At 35.1% G+C, this 27,132-nt stretch overlaps 1 protein-coding gene across 7 annotated transcripts in view; it reads right to left on the bottom strand.

Annotated features, from left to right (window-relative positions):
- LOC111055253 (protein vein-like) overlaps positions 1–27,132 on the bottom strand; it is a 133,162-nt gene that overhangs the window by 31,164 nt on the left and 74,866 nt on the right. For 5 of the 7 annotated variants that reach the window (XM_039437737.1, XM_039437739.1, XM_039437740.1 and 2 more), the window contains exons 2-4: positions 24,396–24,558; positions 13,778–13,905; positions 1,240–1,345 (exon numbers count right to left, since the gene is read on the bottom strand). In XM_039437737.1, coding sequence (XP_039293671.1) covers positions 1,240–1,345; positions 13,778–13,905; positions 24,396–24,558 — 397 coding nt within the window. Of the gene's footprint in view, positions 1–1,239; positions 1,356–13,777; positions 13,906–24,395; positions 24,559–27,132 lie in introns of all 7 variants that reach the window. The other 2 variants (XM_039437743.1, XM_039437742.1) reach the window with 1 other exon arrangement.

The raw sequence follows: 27,132 nt of genomic DNA, 5'->3' as shown, positions 1-27,132 counted from the left end.
ATGTATTCTTCCAGTACTTGTTCAAAAGACATTTCACATTCATACTGTAGACTACTATATACTGTATATAGAAAATATTTGATTGGAGATATATTGGTTACAGAAAAAGAGCAAAAATCACAATCATGAAGGGGTCTTATTAATGATTGTAGAATGAGAAGATCTAACAGAATTGGTAGTTCTAAAAGAGAAAAGGAACAAAAGTAACGTTTCCTTAAAATCCGATGTACAAATCAATAAGAATTACATGAAGTCTCATGAATGAAATATTTCCACTCAGCTTCTCCAACTTTGGAAGCTCTAACTATGATGACTCAATATCTATTTTTGAAAACATTTTACATGATCAGTTTACATGAGGTTACATATGGTAAAACTAGTAAAAGCTCTGATTGCTGGGGATATTATGGCAGGTTTTGTCATCAAACCTATGTATTTATTATATAAGGTATCTCCGAAAATATAGCCTATAGTGGTATGGAAAAAAATAAAGGTCTTTTCCTTTTAAGGCTGTGCAAGTAACCAAAAATTACTCACCTAGAAGTTATTTCTCGTCCTTTTTAGTAAATTGGATAATTTTCTTAAAAATTGACATTTTTAGGAATGTTTGTTCCATTCAATCAAAAATACCATGAGGAATTTACATTAGAATTTTTTAGGAATGTTTGTTCTATTCAATCAACGATATTTATCCTTAGAATGTCATGAATTTATCTCTCATCGAGTTTAAAATGATCTGGCCCAAAAATTTGAACTTTATGCGCTCATATCTCAAGATTCAAGATTTCTTCATTGCGAAAAACATTATTTTGTATACGAATAGCATATTATCGTCATAAAATAAAACTTGGTAAATAAAAAGTATTTACATTCAAAGAAATGAAAACTCAAAACGATCGTAAAATCATTAAGATCGAAACAAGAAATTCCCCCAAGAAAACTTCATCACATTGATAGCTTAATAGTATAGCTTAATAGTATACATATCGAAAAACATTAAAAAGTATTATCAGTAGAAAGTTTTTTCAGCCTTTACACAGCCTTAATTATAATTATGTTGTCACAACATCTCCCCCCACATAATCAATCCCGATTAATAGAATTAATCATTTATTTAATAAATATTTCCTTAAATAATGAAAACTCATTATGAAATTATTGAAAATAAATGGAAATAATAAATGATGGAGAAATTAATAAATGGTTTGGCTGATAATAATGTGAGATGTGTTGACTTACTGGCACACCCATTCACCGACAGTCTCGTAGTAGGTGCAGGTGCCCCCATTCAGGCAGTAGCTCTCAATCGGACAGGGGGCTCCGTTCAGAGGCCACAGCGTCGTTGCTGCAACAACCGACAATGCAACCACCAATAATTTCCGCATTTCAACTCATCAACACATCAACATCACAATCAACAACACACAAAAATCCTTAATACAGTGTACAACTAAGACAAAGTAAATAAAATTGAAGATACTTGGAATGTTGTCAATATTCCTCTTCATTCCAATAAAAATTATTATTTTAGAGGAGCATGCTTTCGTGTGTGCTCACACATCAGCAACAGTTTCATACAGAGTGGGTGAAAAGTCCGAGAATGGCTTAATATCTCATACACAAAGGTAATTTAACGGTGGGTGTGATTGGGGATCCTACTCAAATTGAAAAAACTAGTTTATTATGACTTTAAAAATCTGGTTCATTATCTTGGATCCGCCATTTTTGATGCAACTTTTTTTTAAAAAGGAAAGTGGTCATGCGATACATGAATTCGATATGCAATTTCAAGAAAAAATGAATGGCGGAAACCGCACATCGATATATCAAACCGTTTAGAAGATATTCACATTATTAATCAATACCACTCATGTATTTCATTTCTGATTTGCATGGTATTGATTAATAATATGAATACCTTCAAAACGGTTTGAAATATCGATAAGCGGTTTTCGCCATTCATTCTTTATTGAAATTCCGTATCTAAATCATGTATCGCATGACCACCTTCCTATTTAAAAAAATAAAGTTGCATTCAAAATGGCGGATCCAAGATGGCGGACCAGATTTTTGAAGTCTTAGTAAAGTAATTTTTTCAATTTGAGTAGGATCCCCAATCACACTCACCATCAAATTACCTTTGTGCATGAGATATTAAGCCGTTCTCCGACTTTTCACCCAACCTGTATGTTACAGAGCTAATAATGTGTGAGCACATATTAGCAAACATACTTGAAGCATGCTCCTGTAAAATAATAATTTTTATTGAAATAAAGTGGAATATTAACAAAATCTCAAGTCTCTACAATTATGGAAAAGTACCACAACATCAATATTCACTCTACAAACTGCAACAAAGTAAATATGTTTGAGATCTGGACCAGATTATCTAGAATGCATTCAATAGTTTCAACTCAAACTTCAAACAAAAAATATGAAAGCTTAAAGCAAGCTGCGCACAGAGACAATAGCAACTTGCACTAGCTGTTGCGGCAAGGCGGGATTGGAAATAGCATGTACATTTGAGTTCCGGATGTTTCCAATCCAACTGATGATAGCTACGATTGTCCCTCTGTGCAAGCTGCTTATAGTCCATACAGAATTACTTTTGGCTTGGAGGAATATGCGGAGCAGAGAAATGGAGAGAAAAGTTGACGATTAGACTCAGTCGACTCAGTGCTTTCAGAGAGGAAACTTCGTAAGTTTAACATGAGCGCTTGAATAATCACTAAATTATAGAAGGCTAGCCGGTTGAGAACGGTGACGTCGCCGCTGCTGTATCCCTACCGCTGTATATCTTGTCTGCTGCTCATGTCCCTCCAAGTCAAAAGTAATTTTGTATGGACTACAGTACAGAATGGAAAACAGTTTAAGAGATCTGAGATTAATTTCATGAAGAGTCTTCCAGTAATCAAGGCTGTAGCTGCTCACATACAGAAGGAAACTAGGTGATAGCTTCGAGACGGAAACTTGAGTTGCTTATACAAAATATACCAAGTAGGATAGTCTTTTACAGAGTAGGGTGATTGCAACGCGACTTCCGAAAAAACGCGAAATCGCTCCAGTTCCCGTCGCGTTTTTATCACCAGTATATGAGCAGTTGAAAAAAAATGTCACGAAGTCGACAAGGTCAGTTCTATTTACTCTAAAATTATTTTTTTCAAATTCCTATTTCGGGTACGCAAATGAATGAAATCACAACAATTAAAATTCATAAATCAATTGTACAGATGGTTTCACATGTTGTAGTAGTTTTTCTTTGAGTTGATTCTACTGTAATGTGAATCAATAGTACATTCCACCGGGCTGCAATTTAAATGTCACGAATAGGCTTGAAAATTCAACGTTCATAAATGTCATACTGCATTGAATAATGTCACGAATTGAGCAATGAAGAGCATGCTAGAAGTCAAATACTCATCGAAGTAGACATGTAATTGATGAATGTTTTACTATTAAAATAAATCAGATTTAAAAAACGCAACAATTTGAAAAATACAAGTTGAAGAATAATTATTTGTAATACTCGAAATGCCCCACAATGTTCTTGAATTCAATTTCAAAAATTCTGATGTCTTGAGAAGTATTCAATTGAGAAGAGTATATTTGATGAATGTTTGACGTAATGAAACATTGTTCAAAGCAGTTCAGCTAGCTACATTGTTGACATTTGGCATGCTAGTAATACAAAGATTCTGAGAGAATCGTTGTCGGTGCTCTAGTAGGTGAAGGGATAGAATGGAGGGGGAGGGAAAGAAAGAAGATGAGAAAGAGCAGGGGAGACATGTTGATGAGGGATGAGGAGTGCGAATTGCTGTAGAGTATGTGAGAGCGGTGTAGGGCCACATTTCCAAGTTTTGTTTTGCATTGTATCGAGCAGCAAGAAGCGACAAGGTGGTCACTTCTAGTTAGGAAACGAGATCGAATTCCATTCCTCTGGGCGCTTCACTCATTCACCCACCACTACAATAACAGGCTGATTAAATTCATCCGCATTCATCAGTGAATTCCGCCGTCGTCGTCGCCGCCGCCGCAATGTTGAAAAAGGACAGAAGAATGCTAAAAGAAAAGAAGGAGAGGGGACAGAGGACAGAAACTGCCTCTCACTTTTGAAACAGCATCCATTGTTTAAAACAATTGTTAAATAAAGTTAAACAAAGATTATGGAGATTGATTTCTTTTACAGAGTAATAGACCAGGATAGTATGAAAGGAGGTATAGGGAGAGAGAGTGAATAAGAAGTTGCGATACAACTCGAGTGAGAGAAACTTTCTCATGCTTCTTCCATGGCTGAGATATTCTCGGCAGTTGAATGTTAGAATTGAGAAAGGAATAAAATAGGATTCTATTTCTAGAAGCTAGAATGCAAACAACTTCCATTCTTAATATATTAAAGTTACGAAATTTCTATATTATACAATCTTATTTATATAGGGAGGAAAGAAACTGGTAAGAAATCTAGTCTAATTTTCGACACAGAACATTGATTATTTTTTTCGTTGAATGGGTTATGCAAATATGATGTATATTATATTCTTAGATTTCGAATTGATGATTCTGCTTGTAATACTAATCTTCAACTACCGTTTATTGAACACCCCAATAAATTACTGTTCGTAGCGTTGAAACAAACCAGATTGATCAATAATTATTATGCCATAGAGAGAAGGTGGCATATCCCTTGGTATGGGGCGTTTATGTTTCAAATTTAAGACATTTTTCCCCACTCCGATTACTGTCGAATATTGCCGCTTGTAACTGTCGTGGCCAGGTGAGAATGTATCAACTGCACAGTATGAGAGAATACCCTGTGGATTATCGGCTTGAGCGAACGGTGAAATTTGGAACATGAACATCGTATAACATGCGATATCTTCTTATGCTATCTTTCCTGTACGCTTATGATTTAACCAGAAAACTGATCATGCTCTTCCTCTCGACTAAAATCCCCAATTCTATATAGCTGGATGATATTCATGAATCCCCAGATCTATAGCTTCAAATTTATTTACATTCGATTTATAGAAATTGATTGTATTGAAGAACTACTCGTTTGATTTCAGTTTGTTGAAACATCTTCGACTCTCATAGTGTTGCAACTTGATTATTGTTGATGTGATTTGAAGGCAGAAAATGCATCTCGCGGAGACATGTGAGTGCGCCAGCAGGCTGAAAGCGGTCTATTCAGATTCAGAGCAAGTCCAAGTAGTCGCCAGTCCGCCAGTGTCAGTGTTTGTATTTGAAAGGTCTCATGTTGCTCTATGCCAGTAAAAATAGAATTTCTCTCTTTCCAACGTCTTCTGCCTCGTATTCAGTTTGTTTCGTCGTCACTGGTGAACCGATTCAGCCCAAAGTGACTAGAGAGTGGAGAGTAGAGAGTTTCTTTGACTGCTCAAATACAATGACGACACTCAGCAGAGAAATGACAGCTGGCTGGGGGAGGGTGGATGGAGTGGGGGGAGAGTAGGTAAAGGAGATGGTGGTTGAAAAGGAGGTGAGGGAGGAGTACGAGAAAGAAGGAGATTAGCTGTTGATGAAGGTGGAGGAAAGAAAGCGAAGGAAAGAAGAAGATTGAGGGATAGGACGAATTATGGAAGAAGGGAAACGATAAAGAGGAAAACTAGGAGAGATTGAGAAGAAAGAGGTTAAGAAAGAAGGGAAGAAGTATTAAAGAGGATAGAGAAGAAGCATTTCAGTGGAGGAAAGAAAGGTTGAAGAGGGAGATTGATTAATTGATTGATTGAGTACTCTATTTATGTAGATTACAATATATACTGGCTTATACACTTATATACAATAGCTTACAATACAGCAAAATTATAGATGAATTTACATAATATAGACTAAGAAAATAATTATTGAACTGAATATGATATGAAAAAAGCAATTTGGAATAACTATCAAAAATATTGTGATGCATCTACATAAAATGGCGGAGCTTTGAACATATCAATGTCCATTCTTCGGGAAGAATGATAAAAAATCCTTCCCACTAACTTTCTACCAAATCTCACATCCAGGAGATGGAGGGATGAAGAGAGAATAAGGAGAAATTATGGTGAAAGAGGGAGTGGAGGAGTACGATAATGGCGATAGGTAAGAGAAAAAGAGAGAAGGTGGACAATATGGTGAGGGAGTAAGAGGATTAGGAAGAGGAGGAGAAGGAGAAGGTCTAGGAGAAATAAGAGATGAAAGAGGGAGAAATTGAAAAACAGAATACAGAGAAAGAGTGTGAAAGTGCAAGAGGAGAGAGAAAACGTTAGAGAGGGACAGAGAAAGGAGAACTGAAGGAGGTAATTCAGAGAGAAAAATGGATGAAGAAAGAGGTAGAAAAGAGAACAAAATAATATGATAAAAAAGTGGAAAATTAGGTAGAAACAGAAAGTGGGAGAGCTGAAGAAGAGTTGTAAGACGGACAATGATAAAATAATAATATGAATGAGAATAGTAGAATAGAAAGAAGATGAAGAATTTGTTTTGGGAAGTGAGTTGAAGGATAAATGTGAGAAAGCTGGAAGGAGCAGGAGTCATACGATGGTGATTTCTATGAGGAAGTATAATGAATTAGTTGAGAGAAGAATAATGTTATAATGTTTGAGCTACAGTGGATTTAGAATGATGTTGGAGAAGAAAAGGGAGATGGCAAGAAGATGAACTTGGAAGATTGATGAAATGAGGTAGGAAAATTTGGAAAAAGAAGGGTATAAAAAACAGAAATTAAAAAAAGGGAAAATGGAGAAAAGACTGATAGAGAAAAGGGGATGTAGACGATTTCCTCTCCTCTTTCTTCTGCTTTTCATCCTCCTCTCTTCCCCCTACTCCTCCTCCAACTCCTCTCTATCCTCCTGCGTCAGCTTGACTTCTGCCTTATGGCCGATTGCATCAAGGTAAATAAATAGGAGCAACAGAGAGGGTTGTGGTTGGAGGGAGGCGTGTTGAAAGGGAGGATATCATGTCACTGTAACTGAGTGAGACTCGAGCTCTCTCACTCAATCTCACCAGCTCTCGCTCTCGCTTAGTCCGTTCCGCAGCTCTGGCAATAAATAGGCATCACACTCAGGTGACGTCACACTCAGACAACACTAAAATTAAACGACGAGTACCTACTCCAGTTAACTCTTAGACTACCGACGTCTGCCATCATGGTCCAGTGACATACTTGTATGCACGTAATGTTTAACACGTGAAAACAATACTTTCTTATATATACAGTGTTATATACATCATATCTAACTATCAAAGTAAGGTACCGAAATAAATATATGGAATTAGATTTTAAAAAAATGGATTTCATAGGAAAAATTGATAGATATATGGAATTAAAAAAAGATGTTGCTCTACTATTCAAGATGACAACTACAGTGTTTCTAGTAAGGGTCTAATTCCTAAGCGACGACTAGAGCCGCTGTATCAACGGCTATAGTCTATTACTGTATATTATTGTGGTCGAAATCAATATAATTCACAAGCAATATCATTCTTATCATTTGTCTGAACATCGTTGTTAATCAAAGGCTCACGATGAGAGAATGTCATCAGGTAGGACTCCACTATAAACTCACATATAAAACGAGGGGAGGAAAAGATGTCGAAAGACCATTAAAGATATAACAGTAAAAAACATTATAAAGAATTTGTAATTTTAATAATCATTGTACAAAGTATTATCAATACAAAGTTTTTCTCTCCCAATCAGTGCTACTTTGTGAAAAATATAAATAAATAAATATAGAAATAATAATTGCAACATACGATATATTACAACTGTAAGTTGTGAGTCGGAACAGCTAATAGGCCTGTTTTTGAAGGCAAGAAGATGACGATAAATATCGGCTGGAGTTATACATTCGTCGCTTAGAAATTGTCTTTTAAGGGGCATAACATTGGAGAGCGGTAGAGGTAGAGTTTAATAGAGGAGTTGGCTAAGAGTGTTGCAAATATTCAAATGCTCGAATAATAGATTAAAGTTACATTGTATTGAATTATGAATCATATATTGAAGCAGCGAAGGTAATGTAAAAAAAAGGTAGATAGAAGAGAGTGGAGATATTCACCATGAATTCATGCATTATTGAAACACTTCCAGCTACCTTCACTGCTACCTTCTCTGCTACCTTCTCTGCTACCTTCTCTGCTACCTTCTCTGCTATCTTCACTGCTACCTTCTCTGCTACCTTCTCTGCTATCTTCACTGCTACCTTCTCTGCTACCTTCACTGCTACCCTCTCTGCTACCTTCTCTGCTACCTTCACTGCAACCTTCTCTGCTACCTTCTCTGCTATCTTCACTGCTACCTTCACTGCTACCTCCTCTACTACCCTCTCTGCTACCTTCTCAGCTACCTTCTCTGCTACCTTCTCTGCTACCTTCTCTGCTAACTTCTCTGCTACCTTCTCTGCTACCCTCTCTGCTACCTTCTCTACCTTCTCTGCTACCTTCACTGCTACCCTCTCTGCTACCTTCTCTGCTACCTTCTCTGTTACCCTTTCTGCTACCTTCTCTGCTACCTTCTCAGCTACCTTCTCTGCTCCCTTCTCTGCTAACTTCTATGCTACCTTCTCTGCTACCCTCTCTGCTACCTCTCAGCTACCTTCTCTGCTACATTCTCTGCTACCCTCTCTGATACACTTTACCTTGGTCACTCCACTATGATTTGACCCTTTGTAAGTTCCTGGATTGAATAAAACCCTGTGATAATAGGAGAGGTAATGATTAGAGGTGGATAGAGTAATAGCTTTAGATTGATTTGGATTTCTGAAGCAACGAGTAGTAGATTTGATACAGTTGTTATCAAGTCTTGATACGATAACTATTATTGAAGAAAAATCCAAATTAAATGCTGTAAATCACCCCGAAGACTTCTGCTACTGCAAGTATTGACACCAGGGTTAACAGCTAGATGAAAATTTGATTATAGATTATAATTATGAATAATTATTAATTATTTATCAAAATCTGTTTTCCATCTAGCTGTTAACACTGTTGTCAATATGTCCAATAGCAAAAGTCTTCGGGGTGACGCACATCATTTAATTTGGATTCTCCTTTAATAATAGTTATCTTATCAAGACTTTGAACCTTGCTCACACCACTGCGATTCACATGACGGCGACGGTAGCAAGAGAGTTTTTAACCCTTGGTTCAATGGTAGAAATCGTCGCCATTGCAATCGAAAACAAGCATTATAACATAGAAAATATGTCAATTTAGTAAAGTGGTGAGAAGTATCTGAGAAGAAGCACATAAGATCAGTTTTGTATGTGAGTTGGTAAGGGATCAAAAATAGCCTCCAGTCGTCCCAAAGAGCAGAGTTGCGTTCTGAATTACAGTAAAACTCCTGACAAAACCAAGATACTGCATTCCCTCACTCTCCCACTAAATTTCCACTAATGCAACGAAACTTTGTTGCCAGATACCACATTTCTAGACGCTGATTATCTACAGTCGGCTCACTACTCGTATTTACACGGCTTTACTGGGATTCACTCTAAACTATCAGCATTGATTAAATGGGTAGTATTGATATTTCTGAGAAGGAATGCTGACAGAGTAAATTGGCTCACACTAAAGCAGTGTGCAACTTTGAAATGGTAAACGGGGGAGGGGGTGTGAGGAGAGAGAAATGGAGGAGGTTAGGAGAAAGATTGCGAAAACAGTAAACAAATAGCTGGTGAGAGAAAGAACTGGATCGTTTTGAAGATGCATGGGGTGTTGAAGATTGATTTGAGAGGTTTTGGATAAAGTGCGGTTCAAAAGTGGAACTGAGTTCAGGGTAAATCCAAAGATTCTATCATTCTCACCTTTTGTGTAGTTGGGAAGTTGATTTTGTAGTTATTATACATATTAAATAATTTTCTGAAAAATTAGTGGTTTTTGACGATTTTTTAGTCTTCTTATTTAATTCTATTATTTTAGTAGCAGTCAATAATAATAAATTAGACAGTAAAATACTCTACATTTTCTATTTCCACAAATATCTTAGTTTTCTCTAAACTCATATCACTCATGTTATTCTTTCAGTAATAACTATTCAATTGAGGTTGAGCAAACCTGGATGCACAGTATCTAGGAGTTTTTTACTTTGAATGGTCATAATCTTGACAGTGAGATAATTTGGAACTACTTGGTGTAAATTTGAGTCAGATTAACATTGTGAGAGATAGTTAACATTTTGATACTAATATCATTAGTAACTGACACGATAATTTAGTAACAAGTTACATCCAAAATAGCTCTATATATGGAATACTCATTGAAAAATCAAAAGGATCTAGATCTAAAAAGGATAAATCTTTTTGAAAATAATAAATAAAAGCAGTGAAGAATAACTTGTATGCAGTATTCTTTTTTGTAGGTCCAATCGACTTGCCAGAAAAGTCAAAAGTGATTTATTAGCCAGCGTTTATTGTTGAACTAGAGATTCCAGAGAACTCATCAACTACTGGAAGATTGTCTCCCTTGAAGAAGTATTTCCCTTGAAATCAGATCACAACATAATAATTCAAAGTCTAGTTAGTTGAGGCCGAGTGTGATTCCCATATTCATTACATCGGGAGTATTCACAATGCGAGTATTGAAACTGACAATGGAATAAATTTAAGAGTCTGATGACGGAATAAATTTGTGATTGGTCGACTCCAAACATGTCGAAGAGCCACCTAACTGGAGTCACGTGACCGACCTTTGACAAATGCCGCCGAAATATCAAGTCAGGACACTCGCACACATGCACACATTATATTATGCCTGTTTGAAGTCGCCATTTTTATTGTTTCAGCTATAAACCTTTTGTTGTGACTGTTATTTGCGCCGTTCTGCTTAAAACAGTCAATCTATGTCGCGCGGCTTGTTTTAAGCTGAAGAATGTCGAGTGACCAGTGACCACTGAGCCCCCCCCGTGCGACAATCGATGCCACAAATATCCCCCGAACAGTAGTCGTACATTTTCGGCAGCCGAACAGTTAGTGTAGTCATTAAAATATATTCTCCCTAAACGCTCGTTCGACTGGGACCAACAACCTATTAGCAAGATCCTAACTAATACCATAGAATAACCAATGTATCGTTTCTCCAGGCTAATACTAGGTGAGGCAGCCGAACGGCACTATTTTATTAGGTATTAAATGGAATTTACGAAAATAGCTTCAAGTCATATATTCCAACAAATCTTAAGACCAAAAATGGAATTATTAGTGCCATACAGAAAAATTGTTAACGTTTCAATACTACTGCAGTAAGGTGGCGACCAACTTTTGGCACACATTGATCAAGTTTCAGACAGAAATCTTCACTAACACGTAAATAGACAAATTTTTGCTATTTCACTGTTCAATATTCACAATAATTCGATTAAAGGCCACCCTATCGGCAAGTGTGCGATGTCTTCGAATGCAATAATTAGACTATATTCTCTTGAGGATGATAAAGGCCACGCAGTTACAGAAACATTAGATCACTATGTTTAAATGTTAAATAACGTCCTCATTCCTGAACTTCAACGATTTCAGGTGAATAACATGTTATTATTGACACTTAATTTCAGCAACATGGGAAACTATCCATACGGCCAGAGTATCAATTGACCTCATGAGAAATCGTTTTCCGAACCGCTTGATCAGTAGCAATGAGAAAGTTCAGTGCCTCCTCGTGAGCACATCCAGAATCACTACCCTAAACAAAACAGCGGGGTCCAAAATAGTCTTCTAAATTTTTCCCTCCCACCACCATTCGTTGACTGGATAATTAAGTCTTTCCAATGCTAGCTTCCATAAGTATTATTATATCATAGGTTTAATTAATATTTTATTAGCACAGATAATAAAACCTGTCGTCTAGTGGTGAGGAGCGTTACAAATTTTGGTCTGCCAGCACTCCTCGGTTCGTGGGTTCGAATCCCGTTGAAGGAATGGACGACGTTCGATCATCTCATCGATTCACGAACGCACTTTCCATTACCCACGCACGAGCAAGAAGCTCATGTTCATCCGCGATAATGAGAAAACAATTATCACAATGTTATAAAAAATGTTATATTTCTAATTGGGATTCAATGAGATAATCAGGAATCATCGTGGTTTTCTGGGTCGTTCGATATGGGATAAAAAATTTTCATTTAAAATCTAACGGATCTTGTATAAAAATAATTACAATCAATCACAATCGTAAGTGATAAGCAAATTGAATTATTTCTATCTTGTTTATATTGTTGTAGTTCCTGCCACAGTCCCCAGGGGGTGAAAGGGGGGCTCCATAAGGGATGACATTGGAGGGAAGGAGGTAATTGTCAAAGGGACTCGATGAAATTTGAAAGACATGAGTAGACAGGGTCGTCGCACTACTCAATTTAGCAGTGAGCGGCGCGGCGCGAGAAACGAATTCTTATGTTGTATCGAGGACGAATCTTTGACTGATATCTCAGTTTGGGGACTTTTAAAATGACGGAACACAACAGATGTAAAAGGAAGGAATGCAATAATTATTAGGTCATTTAGATATCTGTAGATTGCAATACTTGTGTACTATAGTTTGAGGTGTATGTGATTTTGCACTACGTGTTAGAAAAGTAAATACATGTGTGAATAGATGGGATGGAGTTTGAAAATCGATTATATTTATTCTTCTATAGTAGAGTATATATCCAATATATGTATTGAATGGGACTTAAAACCATGAATTTAGAAGCAATTCTCAATCAGAATATTATGATTATTGAAGTAGAACGTCCTTAAAAATCATTCAAGATACTACGCTACCCTCATTGTTCCTTAAGGAGTTCATTCATACATAGGTCGTGGTCTAGCGACTGAAACTACTAGTTTCTCAATATTTGATAAATAAGTAGGGTCAAGTTGTGAATATTTCAAGTCTTGTCAATAACAATAATCAATCTATGTGCTTACTGGATTGGTGTGATGAATTTTGCATACAATTATGATATACTATGGAAGCGTGACGAATTTAAAACTTCACAAACTGAAAACTGGACTTATTGGAATCTTGAAGAACTGAAAATAGGCCTAAAACCATCCTCAGTAATAAATTGAAAACCTATAAATGCAACATTTAAAATTAATCAGTTGAGTAGTTCAGAAGTGATTCATCATTCGTGTATTTCCTATCCCATATATGTATAAGCCAGTTGTTTTCTTCATTATTTTAAAGATAAGATGAGTGATGTGGATGGATGCTCCATTGAAGTTCTCCAAAATCAGTTGAAAACATATTGCATTTATATAGAAACTTTTTGCTTACTTACTGATACTAAAATAACTACTATGACCACGGCAGTAGATCGTGATATTCCGGGATTTGAGCGGGGGATTTGAATTCAGAATTGAATGAATTTATCAAATTATTCTCTAAAAAATAAATTTCAGTAAAAAATTGGAAATTGCTTGAAAGCCTAGACTGGTTGTTGTGTTTTATATAAGTTAGTAGAGTGAATATTGATATTGTGGAGTTTTTAAATAATCGAAGAATCTTGAAATATTGTCGATAATCCACTTTATTTACTTTACAACACATGAATAAAGTGGATTATTGACAACATCTCAAGGTTTTTTCAATTTTATATAAGTGTTTATCTAAAGAGGTTGAAAAATGATACTATGAAATTATTTCTTCATTCATATCAAATCATTTGATAATTGAAGGTGCTAGTTGGTGCAACCCACATTGAAAGAAGCTCATTGAAATATCTCGAAACATTTTGAATATATAAATAGAACCAGTATCAAACTATTCATATTGTAACTACAGATAATAAAAAGCAAGTTACTGTTGTCTGTAGTTATGGTGACTGTGGCACTGCTAGTGTAGATGTTTCCGATGACGTCGGTAGCTTTGCACTCGTACCTGCCAGAGTCTGATAGTGACACCCGAGGAATCACTAGTAAGGAACGCTTCCTGAAACAAAAACATCACATTTATTAGAGGAATGATTCGAAACTATAAGTACAAGGGGTGACTAGATTTCAAAAATAAGTTGATCAATTCCTCCAACCAAATCCTGATCCCGAATCCTTTAATCATAAATCCTCGAACAAAATAACTAAAGAACTATGTGTCAAGAACTATTACACAGCACAAACAGACTGACTGCATTATTCCAAGTCATAGATAACGAGAAACAGCATAATATTAGTTTATTGAAAAACAACGAAGTGAGAAGACAAATTATCCATTTCCGTTGATTAGATTAGATTTCTTTATTTATGTATGTTACAATATTTACTGGCTTATACACTAATTTACATTAAATGACGGTAATGCTAACTATTCAACAAATTTTACAAAGTATAAATAATTAATCGATGAGAATAAAGATTGATTAGAATGTTTCTACAATGTATAATTCTAATTTAATTTCGATTTGACGTTTCCGATAGCATTGTTTGTATGCACTAAAGGAATAAAAATCATTCTTATTCTATTTTTATTGAATGTAATTTGCGTGGGAGAGTGTGGGATTCCGTTGAGTATCCTTCATTTGATTTCCATGTTTGGGCAAATGTTCAACAACCACTCATAAGAGTAGGAATCACATTGGAAAAAGTCAATTCACATTAGGAAAAATCCACGTTTAATATAATATACGATACAGAGTTATATACTGTAGAGTATTAAGGTTTTGTTCAGTGAGAAAATTAAATTTTCAAGTTGAAAACTGAGTGTGAGAATTTAATATTATGATATAAGAGGGAAAGTGAACATGAGAAACAGGTGAAGAATAGTTCATAATATCACACGACTTCAAAAAAATGAAAGAATAGAAGCAAAAACTTCTGGCAATAGTAGTGAGTATCAAATTTCATCATTTTGAAAAGAAAATTTGAATACGATTTGAAGTAATTCTGTTTTCTTTGGCTGGGACGAGTCGACACACTACATTGGAACTTTCCTCTGGATAGTTTTTTTACAGCCGACGTAAATAACAGAAGTAGGGCAGAAAGAGTAAGTCGACCTCTTTCTCAGTCTTTCCTCTCTCTCTTTGTGTGAGTAAACGAGATAGCATGGTGGTGTGTTGTGTAATCACACCCGCTGGTTGGTTTAAAAGTTTATTATTCATGTCAAAAGTTAATTGAAAAAGATGTGTGGATAGTGAGAACTAAATTTGAACATTTGCCACCACGGAAAATGTATTATGTAATTAATAATATAAAAATAAAAAAATGAATAATAACATAAAAAATGAGTAAATTTGAAATATTTATGAGGCAAAACCTTAATACTTTTTCAAATAAGTGTGGTTGGAATTATACAATTCACCTGAAACTTAGGATGATTATAATTGTTCAAGTTCACAACATTAACTTGCTCGTAATCTATAATATTTTTGTTCATGGCATTACAACAAATATTACACATTAATTATTACATTGATAATATAATTGGAATTGAAATAATAAATATACAAAAAACGACTCCATGCAAAAGGAAATGAATAATTATTGGTTCTGTTACATTATTTGGAAAAAACGAAAAATAATATTCATTATTTCATCCTGTACTGCCCTACAACCCCTAAAACGTAGAAATTCACTTTGTAGTGACTCTTATGGCAACGAAAACTCTTCACTTCAGTTACTATTACTTCAGTATTGATATTTAATTCCGAAGCTATAAATCATGATGCTGTCCCATGAAGCAACCACATATTCTATTACACTATGATCCAAATGTGTATTTATTTATTTTTTGTTTTTTGCTTAGGGTGATGCCCACATGAGCACTAGGCTTGGGCGTGGTTAGTGAGGCAGATAATAATGAGAGATGAGTGAACCAACAATACCCAACTAAAGTTGCCCAGCATTACCCGGGAAGCGATTTTTCAAACTCATAAATGGTATTTAGTGGAGTTCGGCTCTTTAAGTGGCTACCCTTAAACTTACTCACTTACAACGGGAGTAGTAGGCGCATCAAGCTTTATTTATCTTTTCGACAGCTTATTAGCGCGACCACGGAACCAAATCGCTTTCGCGAATATTTTTTCAATGATATAACTTGAAAACTTGATAATAGAATGATAATCAAACATGATACAATAAGAGTTTTATCTACCCATCTTCCGAAAAGATTACACGAAAATTACATGGAAACGACAATGTTCGACTGTGTTTACATAAATTGATATGCCAAAAATTACATTTATGTCATTATATTGAATTTGTGCCATCAATCATATGAATTTCTAGCACTTAACCACATAATACTTGATGATCAGTGAAGTGCATCTCCAGAATGCTCTCATTCAACCTTTTCAAGTGTAGTGTGTTGGAAAGCAGCGATTTTCTAAAAGTGTCCCGTTCACTTTCGGGTAAAGTCTGAAAGAAGAGCCCCCTCTTTTTGGAATCAGCCGGTTGGATCTCCTACATCAAAAGGCTAGACGTTGTACAATTCGTGCTGTTGATGGCAAACGGCCAACTGGCGGCTGGCGCCTTCTATTCTACTCCAAACTCCTTACTACAGTAGGCTACCGCTACACCGTACCCTCCTCAGCCTCACTACAGAAACATCAACTCTGTAGACGCTTCACAAAATTCAAGCGCACAGAGTCAGCAATGCTTCATCTGACGAGGTCCAATGCGGTGCATTCATTGTTGTCAATATAGATGTCAAACGTCATACATTGTACATTACTGCATAGCAGTTGGATCTTAGATGTCAGTTACATCATGCATGGTAAAAAAAGTCAATTAAGACGTCAGAACATCATGCATTGTGCATTTTGAGTGATAGTAACATATATGTCACAGCATCAAACAATATTTGAGACATGTTTATGGAAAATAGAAGTTTATGAAAATCTCTAGAGATGTCCACGTTTAAATGGCTGTGGATGAACAGTATGAGTTAAATGGATGGGAGAACAGTATCGCCGATCCTCTGCCTTGCCACTGCCTTCTATAGAAGTGCTTGTGCATATTGAGTAACAATTAAATGAAATCAACGTTAGTAGACAGTCTACTAACTTTGAAATGATATAATATGTCAGAATGTCATAAATATATCGTACATAGACTACTGAGCAACAGTTAATACTATATAGATGTCAGATCATGAACATCATAATCATACTGTCCTGACTAAGTAACAGTTGATATATATGTTAGAACATCATACATTTGTTCTTACTAATTAACATATGATATAAATATCAGAACATTATACAATAGAAGAAGAAAAGGTAGGCCAAGGAATAGATGGACAGATGTAGAACGCGGTTTGATAACGCTTGGAGTTCGCAACTGGAAAACGCTGGCAGAGGATCTGGAGAGATGGAGAGGCTTTGTGAGGGAGACCAAGGGTTGTAGTGACCCTGTAGAGCTGAGAAGTGAGTAAATGTCAGAACATTTCGCCTTTCCTTGAGTCAAATAATTGTAGCCTACACAATGAATTGAATGAGATATCAAACATTTGTGCTGAGTAACACTGAGTAAAACAATACAGCATCCAGTTATTTACATCTATAATACTGCATTATACAGTTTAGGAATTGGACATTTTGAAATAATAAGAAATAACTCCGTTATGGTTTTGATAGACAAGTTGAAGGATTAAAAGATTCAGGAATATTTCATTTGTTTATTTCAATCTCTATTTTGCTCCAAAACTGTTTTACGTTAATTCAACTGGATTTATTCAATGTTATCGATATGAAACGTGAAGTGACTCTATAGAACTCTTTTCAAGTGATTGAGGTGTTTTTTCCGTATTTCTCGAATATAGTACAGCTCAAAACCTGAACCCCCTAAAAATAGATTCTCTTTGATTTTCTAAAAAAAAACTCCATGAGTGAACGAGCTGCATGTAGCAATGTAATGATGTAATGATGTATCTTTTCTGTTTAGGGAGAATTAAAATGAGAGAAATTTTCTGAAAAGATCCAACCAATCACCCAGACAGACGAAAAACGAGTGTTAAAGATCTAGAGAAGCGATGAGAGGGAATGAGGAGTTAAGCACTCAATACAGAAACGTTTGCTGGACCATTTGGAAGCTCTCAAACTCCTATCAAATCTCTCCTTCTCGACATTCTGTCTTCATTTTCTCTCTCTCCCTCATGTTTATCTCTACCCCTTGACTTTTGTTGTTCTCTTTTTCTTCCGCTCACCACTTAACGCCCCCTCTGCCAAAACTAATCTTATGTTCCTCTTTTAATCAAGTGTTCCTTCTCCAATCACTCCTTTCTTTTCAACACTCTCTCACCCTATCCAACTATATTTAGCTCACCATTTAACTCGTATACAACACACAGGTATACAACCAATCGTCTCTGCTCTTGTCTGATTCCATGCAGTCTTTAAATACACTGTTATCTATCCATCTTCACGTCTCAATTTTGCATATCCATCAACTTCGTAAAAAAATGTATGTAGTAATAACGCAGAATGTTGACTGATCGTTGATTGATGTCATAATTCAATTAACTCTCAAGTTAAATGATGAGTATAACCTTCCAATTACTTGAAAAAGAGCAAAATCTGTTGTAGCTAACGGTTTGAGAGACGACGATTTTTATTTTCGAATCGAGAGGAATCAAAACATTGTATTTTATTTCTGCAAATTATTTACGGCAAGAGATTTTTCAATATTTCTCATTTTCTTGCTGATGATGATGCCCACATTAACTCTAGGCTTGTTCGTGGGTAATGGAATACGTAAATAAATGACTGATAACGAATAACAAATCACAATCAACACTAATAAACAGTTAATACAGATTCAATTATAGACTTGAGAGTCAATAGAATTATTGACTAGAAGACTTGATTACTGAAATAGTATGTTGATAATTCCACCCACACTGTTGAGAACGTTTCATAGTCTAGGCGATGTTGCAATCTTCATCATGTGTGAAAAGGAGTAGTGTCCTGTACAGTGTCCACCAGATGTTTTTAAGATTGGCATGAAAATGAAGTAGGTCAGTTGAACGCTCAATAAACAATATTGACTTAAAAACTAATCGAGTTCGTGTGTGAGTATTATCATGGATTTAAAATCATATATTCAATCGTAATAAATTAAACTCTGTATTCGAAATGGATCACAATTTTTCAAAATATAATTCAATATCAATATCAATTTTTCGAAATATAAACACAATAATTTTTCTTATCTACTAGTAAATTTTTGACAAAATACTGAGTTTTTTCATATATTATTGTGTTGATTGTGAAGAGACTTGAGGTTAGAGAAAAGAGTTGTAGGTTTTATGAGTTGAAATTTAATCAATTTCCTCATAATTATAATAGAATTATCACAATGGAATAAAAATATATTAGAATGTATACAATAAAAAACAACAAATTTTTGTAAGCGTTTTTACAATAGAGCAGTCAGAGAATATTATTCTATAGTACTGTGAATCATAAATCATTCCAAAAATAAACATAAAGCTGTACATAATTGTTGTAACATTTCCATTGTGACAGTTTGGGTGGTCTGGTTCAATGTCCTAGTTTCTAGGCAACCTACCACAATAAACATATTATTGTTAAATTGGCCATTGAGATAATACAAGCAGTTCTATAGTGTGCTTTTGATTTTCATCATTCCAAATGGTGAATTTACTACTTTATTAATCAAGTGAATTTGAGTACAATTTCATAAAGATTCGCACCAAGAATATTTGCATTATTATCATTTATTTACCAATCAATGTGAATTGAATTTATGGTAATGATTATTTAATATGAAACGACTTTTGTATTTTTCATTAATTTCTTTTAAAATGCTTCATTCACATTATATGTAATACTAGGACATCAATTGGAATTTGTTGAATTTTATAGTCAAGTTATTAGGCTCCATTGCGATTCAAGCTGAGATGGTTCGTCATTAGTACTACTTTCAAATCAATAGTTTTATTTCTAGAACAAGAATTCATTGTTTGATAGAGAAAAACTTCAAGCTTTTGGATGATAAATCATTAACAGAATTGCTTCACCAGTATTTTTGTCGTTACACCATCATCATCATCATCATGACCATAAATCTCTTCAAATGATGATGGTTTGAAATCTGACCTGTAAATAATATATCTCAATTCTTGAATCTTGTATAAAGAACCTGTAATGATCTGTTCTCAATTCCCTTTATAGACCCAATCCCAATATCTCTTTGGGCTTTCCAGTTATATACTTCGACATTTTGTGAATTGGGCTGTTCAATATAATTTATTGTTTAGGTACAGTTTATAGCTCAGTTCAGTGGATTCATGGTGTAGTTTGAGAAGAGGTTGAAGTTTTCAAGAATCACACTTAAACACTTCAAAATGTAGAAAGAGATTGGAGAGACTTCAACAAATCCAGTCCAAGTCAAGAACTGATAGTAATGTCATTCAACCAAGTCTCAATCACCGGGAATATCTCTGAAATTATTCACTTCCTCAACAATCAAGTGACAACGTTCAAGAATATTAGAAGCTCATGGGACACTCTAGGAACAAGAGAAGATAATAATTGACTGCCCAATATAAATCAGCTGTATTGAGTAAAACTGTTCCATCCGCTTTGAGTGGTTTCATTGTTTGTTTGAAACAAATTTTGATGGGGAAATACTGAGTTCAAAGATGATTAACAACATTTTTGTCAATGTCATTCGCGAAAAACTGGTTTGGAAACGAACAATTATTCATTGGTATGTTTATTACAAGTGATACATACTTCAAGTGTAAGTGAGCTGGTTGTCTTTGAATGGTGATACTGTACAGATACGCGCTGTCTTTCTGCCAGGTGTGAACAACTTCAAATTACCGCTTTGAGGATAAATAATCCTTTCAAAAGACTGCTATTAGTTCTAAAAACGGTGTAAATTACTCTCATGAGACCTGTCATTATATGAGTCAAGAGCATCACTTACAAAGCTCAGTTTTGTCCTGCCACTCAGACTAGAAAATTCAAGCTGAAATTCATGAGGGAACATGATTTCTGATTGCTCTTCGTCTTGACTCCACTAAATTGTTGTTACTTCCAGTTACCTGAAGACAACTCTAGTCACGAAAGTGCTTCAAAATGAACAGAAAGCATATTCCGTGAGTGATTGTGATTATTGCTAATGAGCTACTCCAACTGGATCTAGTTTGAATAAACATCGGAAGCGAACCAGTTGAAATCCTAGAAATGGATGATTCGTCTAAAGATTCTCATCAGTGAGTCATTGACGTTCTAAAGTTGGAAAAATTGATGACCCTCATAATTATTGGTGGAGCAATTATGCGAAAATAACCAGAACGCGAATTTGTAGAGAAATGACTAATCGAATGACATTTGGGTATTTTGTGCTATTATTGCAAAGTGACTGTTCTCATAGAGATTTTAAAAAATAGCTATTATTCTATGATTCATAAGTGATTTTTGAATACTATTTCAATAAAGAAAACGTATCCAGTGTGGGATACACATGAAAAATTTATCAAGTCAATCTTCATCAATAAAATAGTCAAATTATAAATAAAATGAATTATCAAGTCTTCATCATCGCAAAAGTTTCAGACTACAAATTAGATCAACTGCGGCTTGAGGACTGGAAGGAAGGAACTGAGAAAATGTAACTGATCTCTAATTGAATTCCAGTTTCTGTATATCTACTACCACCGAATTAAAATGGTTATAATAATGGAGTTGATTTTAATAATATTATTGATCTGCTCATAATTTTCAGATGAGCTGGACTCATTTCTAAATAAAATAGATTTGAAATATGGTTAACACTTCGGCACATAAAAACATGAAACTTATAAATGAAACATTGTATAGTAACATGCTCTAAGTATACTAGATTTTTTAAAAATGAGTGTCATTTTTTCTATACTCACTATCGATGGATGATTGATGGATTGATTGATATCCAGTAACAGATGAGAGTTTTAACAGGATTCACTCAAGTCTATTCATGCTTCAAGCCACAAGCTTGAATGATAATCATTCGAACATTATTTGATAATCAACGATTGTAATAACCAATGGAGAATTCTATGCAAAAGGAGAACTCTAGTGCTCGTCTATATTTATTATTCTGATGGTTATACTTGATTCGATGGCGACGAACTATTTGTGCCTCAACTAATTAATTGTGCATGAAATAAATATAAGTCTAGTAAATAGAGGAGATTTATTTACTATTTACTTTATCTGCTTCTCATATTATGGAGTGAATAGAAAAACCTTATTATCAATACATCGTGCTCTTTAACATCCATTTTCGTGTATTATTCAGGAAGAATAATAATACTAGTTTTTGAAAGCATTGCTCTAATCAGATGTTGATATTAATGAATTTCAGTTGAATATTTATAAAATGGAATTATAGTATCATTTGAAAATAATAAAACAATAATAAAAATTGTAACGTAACTACTGGTATCGTCAGGTTATAAATGTTTACCAATTACTATTTATATAACCTGACGATGGTGTGATCACCGAAAGTAGTAGTTACGTTACAATTTGTATTCTTGTTTTATCAATTTTAAAGGGTACTAAAATTCTATTTTATAATACAAGAAAGTAGCCCTGAATTCATATATTCAGTTGAATAATAAATATATTTCCGATTGTTTTTTTCCGACATCGGTTCTTCGCTATAGTAACATAGGAATTGGATGATCGGTTCACACAGTCTATCATCAGTGCAGTTCAAAGTGCAAAGAAATGGCGAGTTGCACAGAGTGGCTGAGAATCTCGAGTGCGAAATAGAAACGCGAGACAGACAGTGCAGCGGAGAGAGAGGCGCAGACTGCAGTGGCCAAAAGACAAAGGAGATCTACAAACCTTGAAGTCAAACGACCCGGAAAAATTGTTCACGCTTCAATTTGACAGCTGGTTCGGTTTCCTCGCCTTTCCAGGCGCAGAATAATTCACATCGAGAGGTGTAGTAGTGCACTGTTGGTTGTTGTCATCATTGAAAATTCAGCACGAAAAACAGCGCTTCTTCTATTGTATCAGTGCACTGAACTTGCTACTACCGGTCTACATTCTAGCCTTGCACCAGCCTAATTAGCACACATACAATTAAATTATTTGGCAGAGGATCTGTGGAATTTCTGGAATGAGTCGCATAACTGCAGTGATTTGATTTTTGAATGAAGATACTTGTGAAATTTTAATTTGTTTGCTCCATTTATCTCTTGTATTTGAGATTGAATCATTTTTCATCAGCTAGTATTCTCCAGTCAAAATCTCAAGCAAAATCATTTATCTTCTCCAATTCAGTTTTTCATAATCTTTCACACATATACTATTTAATACAATCTTTCACAGGTTGAATGCAAGTATAATTTTCCCATTACTAGTCAATTGAAATTATTATTCCTTACAGAAGAAAATCATCGATTATTATCATCGAATATGCTTTTTAAATAAACTAACTCCAGTGATATTGAAAGAAAAAATTACACTTCAATTCTATAAACAAATAACTTGATTGCAATCAATACAGGCTAAATATTATATTATTTCAATTGTGTCAGAACCTGTTTTAATGAAATCACATCATACTGATCGAGAACTTTCCTATATTTTTCAATTCTAATGCTTGCTGCGCCAGATATCGCAAGAAAATGGTTGAAAACTGGAGATGGTTTATGAAAGTTTTTTTGAAGAGTTATTAGATTAGAATTTAACCAAAATCGAGTAGAACAAAACTTCACCAGAACCAATATCATTGATATTCTTCGACTCTTTAATTTTTCATGGCTATTAAAAATTAACAGGGATAGGTATGTTTGGATACACACTTCACTACAAAGTACATAGGCAAGGTTGGTAAGCAGACCTACTGAACTTTTTATTGGATTACAACCATGGAGATATAACAGGTTACGTGGTAAGAGTCAAGTCATATCAGTTCAAGAAAATTAATTCCCAAATGATTTATAAATTCATTCATTTACACAATCATTCATCACTAAAATTATTGGGACAGAAACAAAGCAAACCCTACAACATTCCTCTCCTATATTCAGGGATTATTATTATAACTATCAACGGTAATCTCTAATCAGCGAGTTATCGGAGTAATTAAAGAGAATAAAATGAATCAACATACGTAGATCATCAACAATAATTATCATTCTCTACCTTGATTCTTGAAACTAACTGTTTTTTGGACTGTAAATCTTTAAAAATGTAGCACATAGTAGGCTACATAACCATCGTCTCTTTTCTCCATTCATGAAATCATCACAAATGAAAAATTTCGTATCATCATTCAAAATCTACTGGGTTCAAAATACTTCAAGAAATGTTCATTAATTTATAGATAAATAAAAACTGTATTAGAAAATGCGTTGATGCCAGATGGGAACTTCCCACAAGGGACTCCCCACTAAATAATAACCATACGAATTTTCTTTCACTATGGATTATAATTGAAAGGAGAAAATGCATTACTTACTTTTTATATTTTATCCTAGTGTTTATAGTGGCGTTGACTCGCGAACCATCCTTGAACCACTGAATGGCGGGCAGAGGGTTCCCTTTGCAACGGCATACTAGGCGCAGTCTTTCACCCACTTTCACTTTAACGTCTTCTAAACCCCACACACCGGCAGGCCTCACTGCAACACACAAATAATAACACTATTATCATTAAAAAAATAATAATAGATATATAGAATTGATTTTAGAAATACAGACGAATATAATTTAGATCTCGGATATAGAAAACCCATGAACTATATCGTGGAAACCCATGAAAAGTGTGGAGGAAATGTGAGGAAATACGAAAACACATATTGCATGGAATAGAGAGATTCTCATACAATCACTAGGACTCTTCTATTTGTTTGTAGGTACGACCGATTTGGGCCAATAACGCCATGATCAGCTGTCAAAATGAATCATTATTGGGGAGTAAACTATCAAGTAGGAATAGAAGAAAATGGATGAATAAATACACATGTCTAAGCCTAATCCACTGTTGAAAATCAATTATCGAATGTAATTCGCACACAATAATATGATAGTATTATATGGACACTAGGTTTCTATTGAAGATATTTGAACTCTTTAAATTTTCGCGAGAAACATCTTTACAACAACACATAAATCACTCATACAAGAAACTCAACCTGAACGTGAAAGAAACAGAGTTGAAACATCAACTTACTTTCGGCACCCATCTAAAATTGGATTGCAATTCCTTCATCCAATATGATACCAAATTATTTGAAATTATGAGCCGATTTAATGGAACAAACAGTGGGCGATCTTGGTAACATTAGCAGGAATTATTGTCTATTAAACGATTTCTGACAGGTCGTAATTTTTAATGCAGTAATTGTCCTTGTGTCTATGGAACAGGTGCACTTATCGACAATTTGGAAGCGAGAAAAAACCAATGACGCACGTGTGAACGATCTAGACAGTCGTCCAAGGGTGAAAACACTTTTTGAGGTCACTCAGCCAATACTGGACGAGAACTACTCACTACTCACGCTTCTCTTTCAATGAGTCAACCTAGACAGCTCTTGAAAAGCATTAACAGACTGAACACTGTACCATTATTGAATTATTAAAACTCAACTATATACTGAACTCTATAACTATACCTATAACGTAGAGTTAGTAGTATACAAAGCTCGTTGAGATGTCAAAATTTCATTTTCGTTTTTAGAAAATTGATTATTGTTTTCTATTAACACTCAACCGGTTCAATCACTCAGCAGACTTACTGTATAGTATAATAATAAGACAAATCATCTTTTACAATTTAGCAGAAATTCCAGAAACTATCATTGCTAGTACTATGAATGTTTGACAGGTATGTCAATACCGATCTCAATACCCAAAACGTGTTGAAGTGATGATTTGCTCGGCTACTCTTAGACTGATAAAAATCTCAAGAGGATCTGGATACATTTAGTTTATACACGATACAAACTCAATCGCCCGGTGGTACAATCGTCCCAAAAAATATAACCGTGATTGAGAGCTGTCCTTGGCTTGTTTTATCAGTTCTTGTGGCATTCTACCGACATTTAATAGAGTTCTGTGAAACCGGGAGCCTGAATTTGAATCTCTGTATTTCTATAATATATAAAGATTTTATCTATTCGAAAAAATTTGAATTTCAAAAATTGGTTCTGAAGGGCGGTCTTATGACATTTATGACCTTGGTTCAATACGCAGTCTTATGACATATGACCTATAATCAATGAAAATATCACTCTACTTCTTTATTGAGTTTCTCCAATATATTCACTACCGAAAGTAATAAATGTAGCCTTAGAATACGCCAAACATTCCTCAAGTATTCTGAAAATCTGTTAGTAAATCTTCATCCGGTGTTGTCAAGACAACCTGTCTAGAGGTTCGCAAAACGAAAGAGAGAATTTAGCGATTGGGGCAGCCGTTTATGTTAAGTGGGTGGAGCGACAAAGGGAGAGCTGTAAGGGGAGTTCGGATGGAGGGTGGAGGGGTAGAGGAGAAGACAGACGTGAAAAATGCAGATAACGATAGCAATGATGTGACATCGATCCTTGTCTCGACAGATCGACTTCGATCGGATCGAATCTGGCTCGATCAGGCGCTGATCGAGTTGAAATTCAAGAAACGTGGAAGGGCATACTTCATTTGGGAATTGTTGGTTTGTTTCCTTATCGGTGACCGGCCATTGTCTCAGTGGTCAGTGTTGAAAAAAATTGCGGCATGCAGTTGGAATGCAGCGGCACAAGAGAGACCCAAAATGGTTCTCTCACTGCCTCTCTCTTGCTTTTCTCTTTTCTCCCTTTTCTGATGCTGATTCCGCGACTTGAGCGCACACATGTTTCAAGATGCTCTCAGGCCGCTCACATTTTTCAGACCTGATGGAATCGATAGCCATAATTGATTTATGGCAATGCAATGGTATCTGGTGATTGAATCCTCCACGGTTTTCTATAGCTTTTGAAGTGTACCGTATGCTTTCCTCTTGGCAATAATATTAAGCCCAGAATAGGATGTTGGTTTATTTTATGTTATTCTTATACTGAATAGATTTTAATTTCATATTTGTAGCATTTCTTCCGGCGAAATCAAGCCTTCGTTAGATTTAACAACACGTATCAAGAGTATAGTAATGCCTTGCGCACACTCCGAGGGATGGCGACAAGTTGCAGACAATTTTCAAGCCAAGGTTAAATGTTCAAAAT

This window comes from Nilaparvata lugens, chromosome 11 (assembly GCF_014356525.2).
Source record: "Nilaparvata lugens isolate BPH chromosome 11, ASM1435652v1, whole genome shotgun sequence".
Classification (NCBI taxonomy): Eukaryota; Metazoa; Arthropoda; class Insecta; order Hemiptera; family Delphacidae; genus Nilaparvata; species Nilaparvata lugens.
Note: the sequence above shows the minus strand (reverse complement) of the source record. Positions and strands in the feature narration are given on the sequence as shown.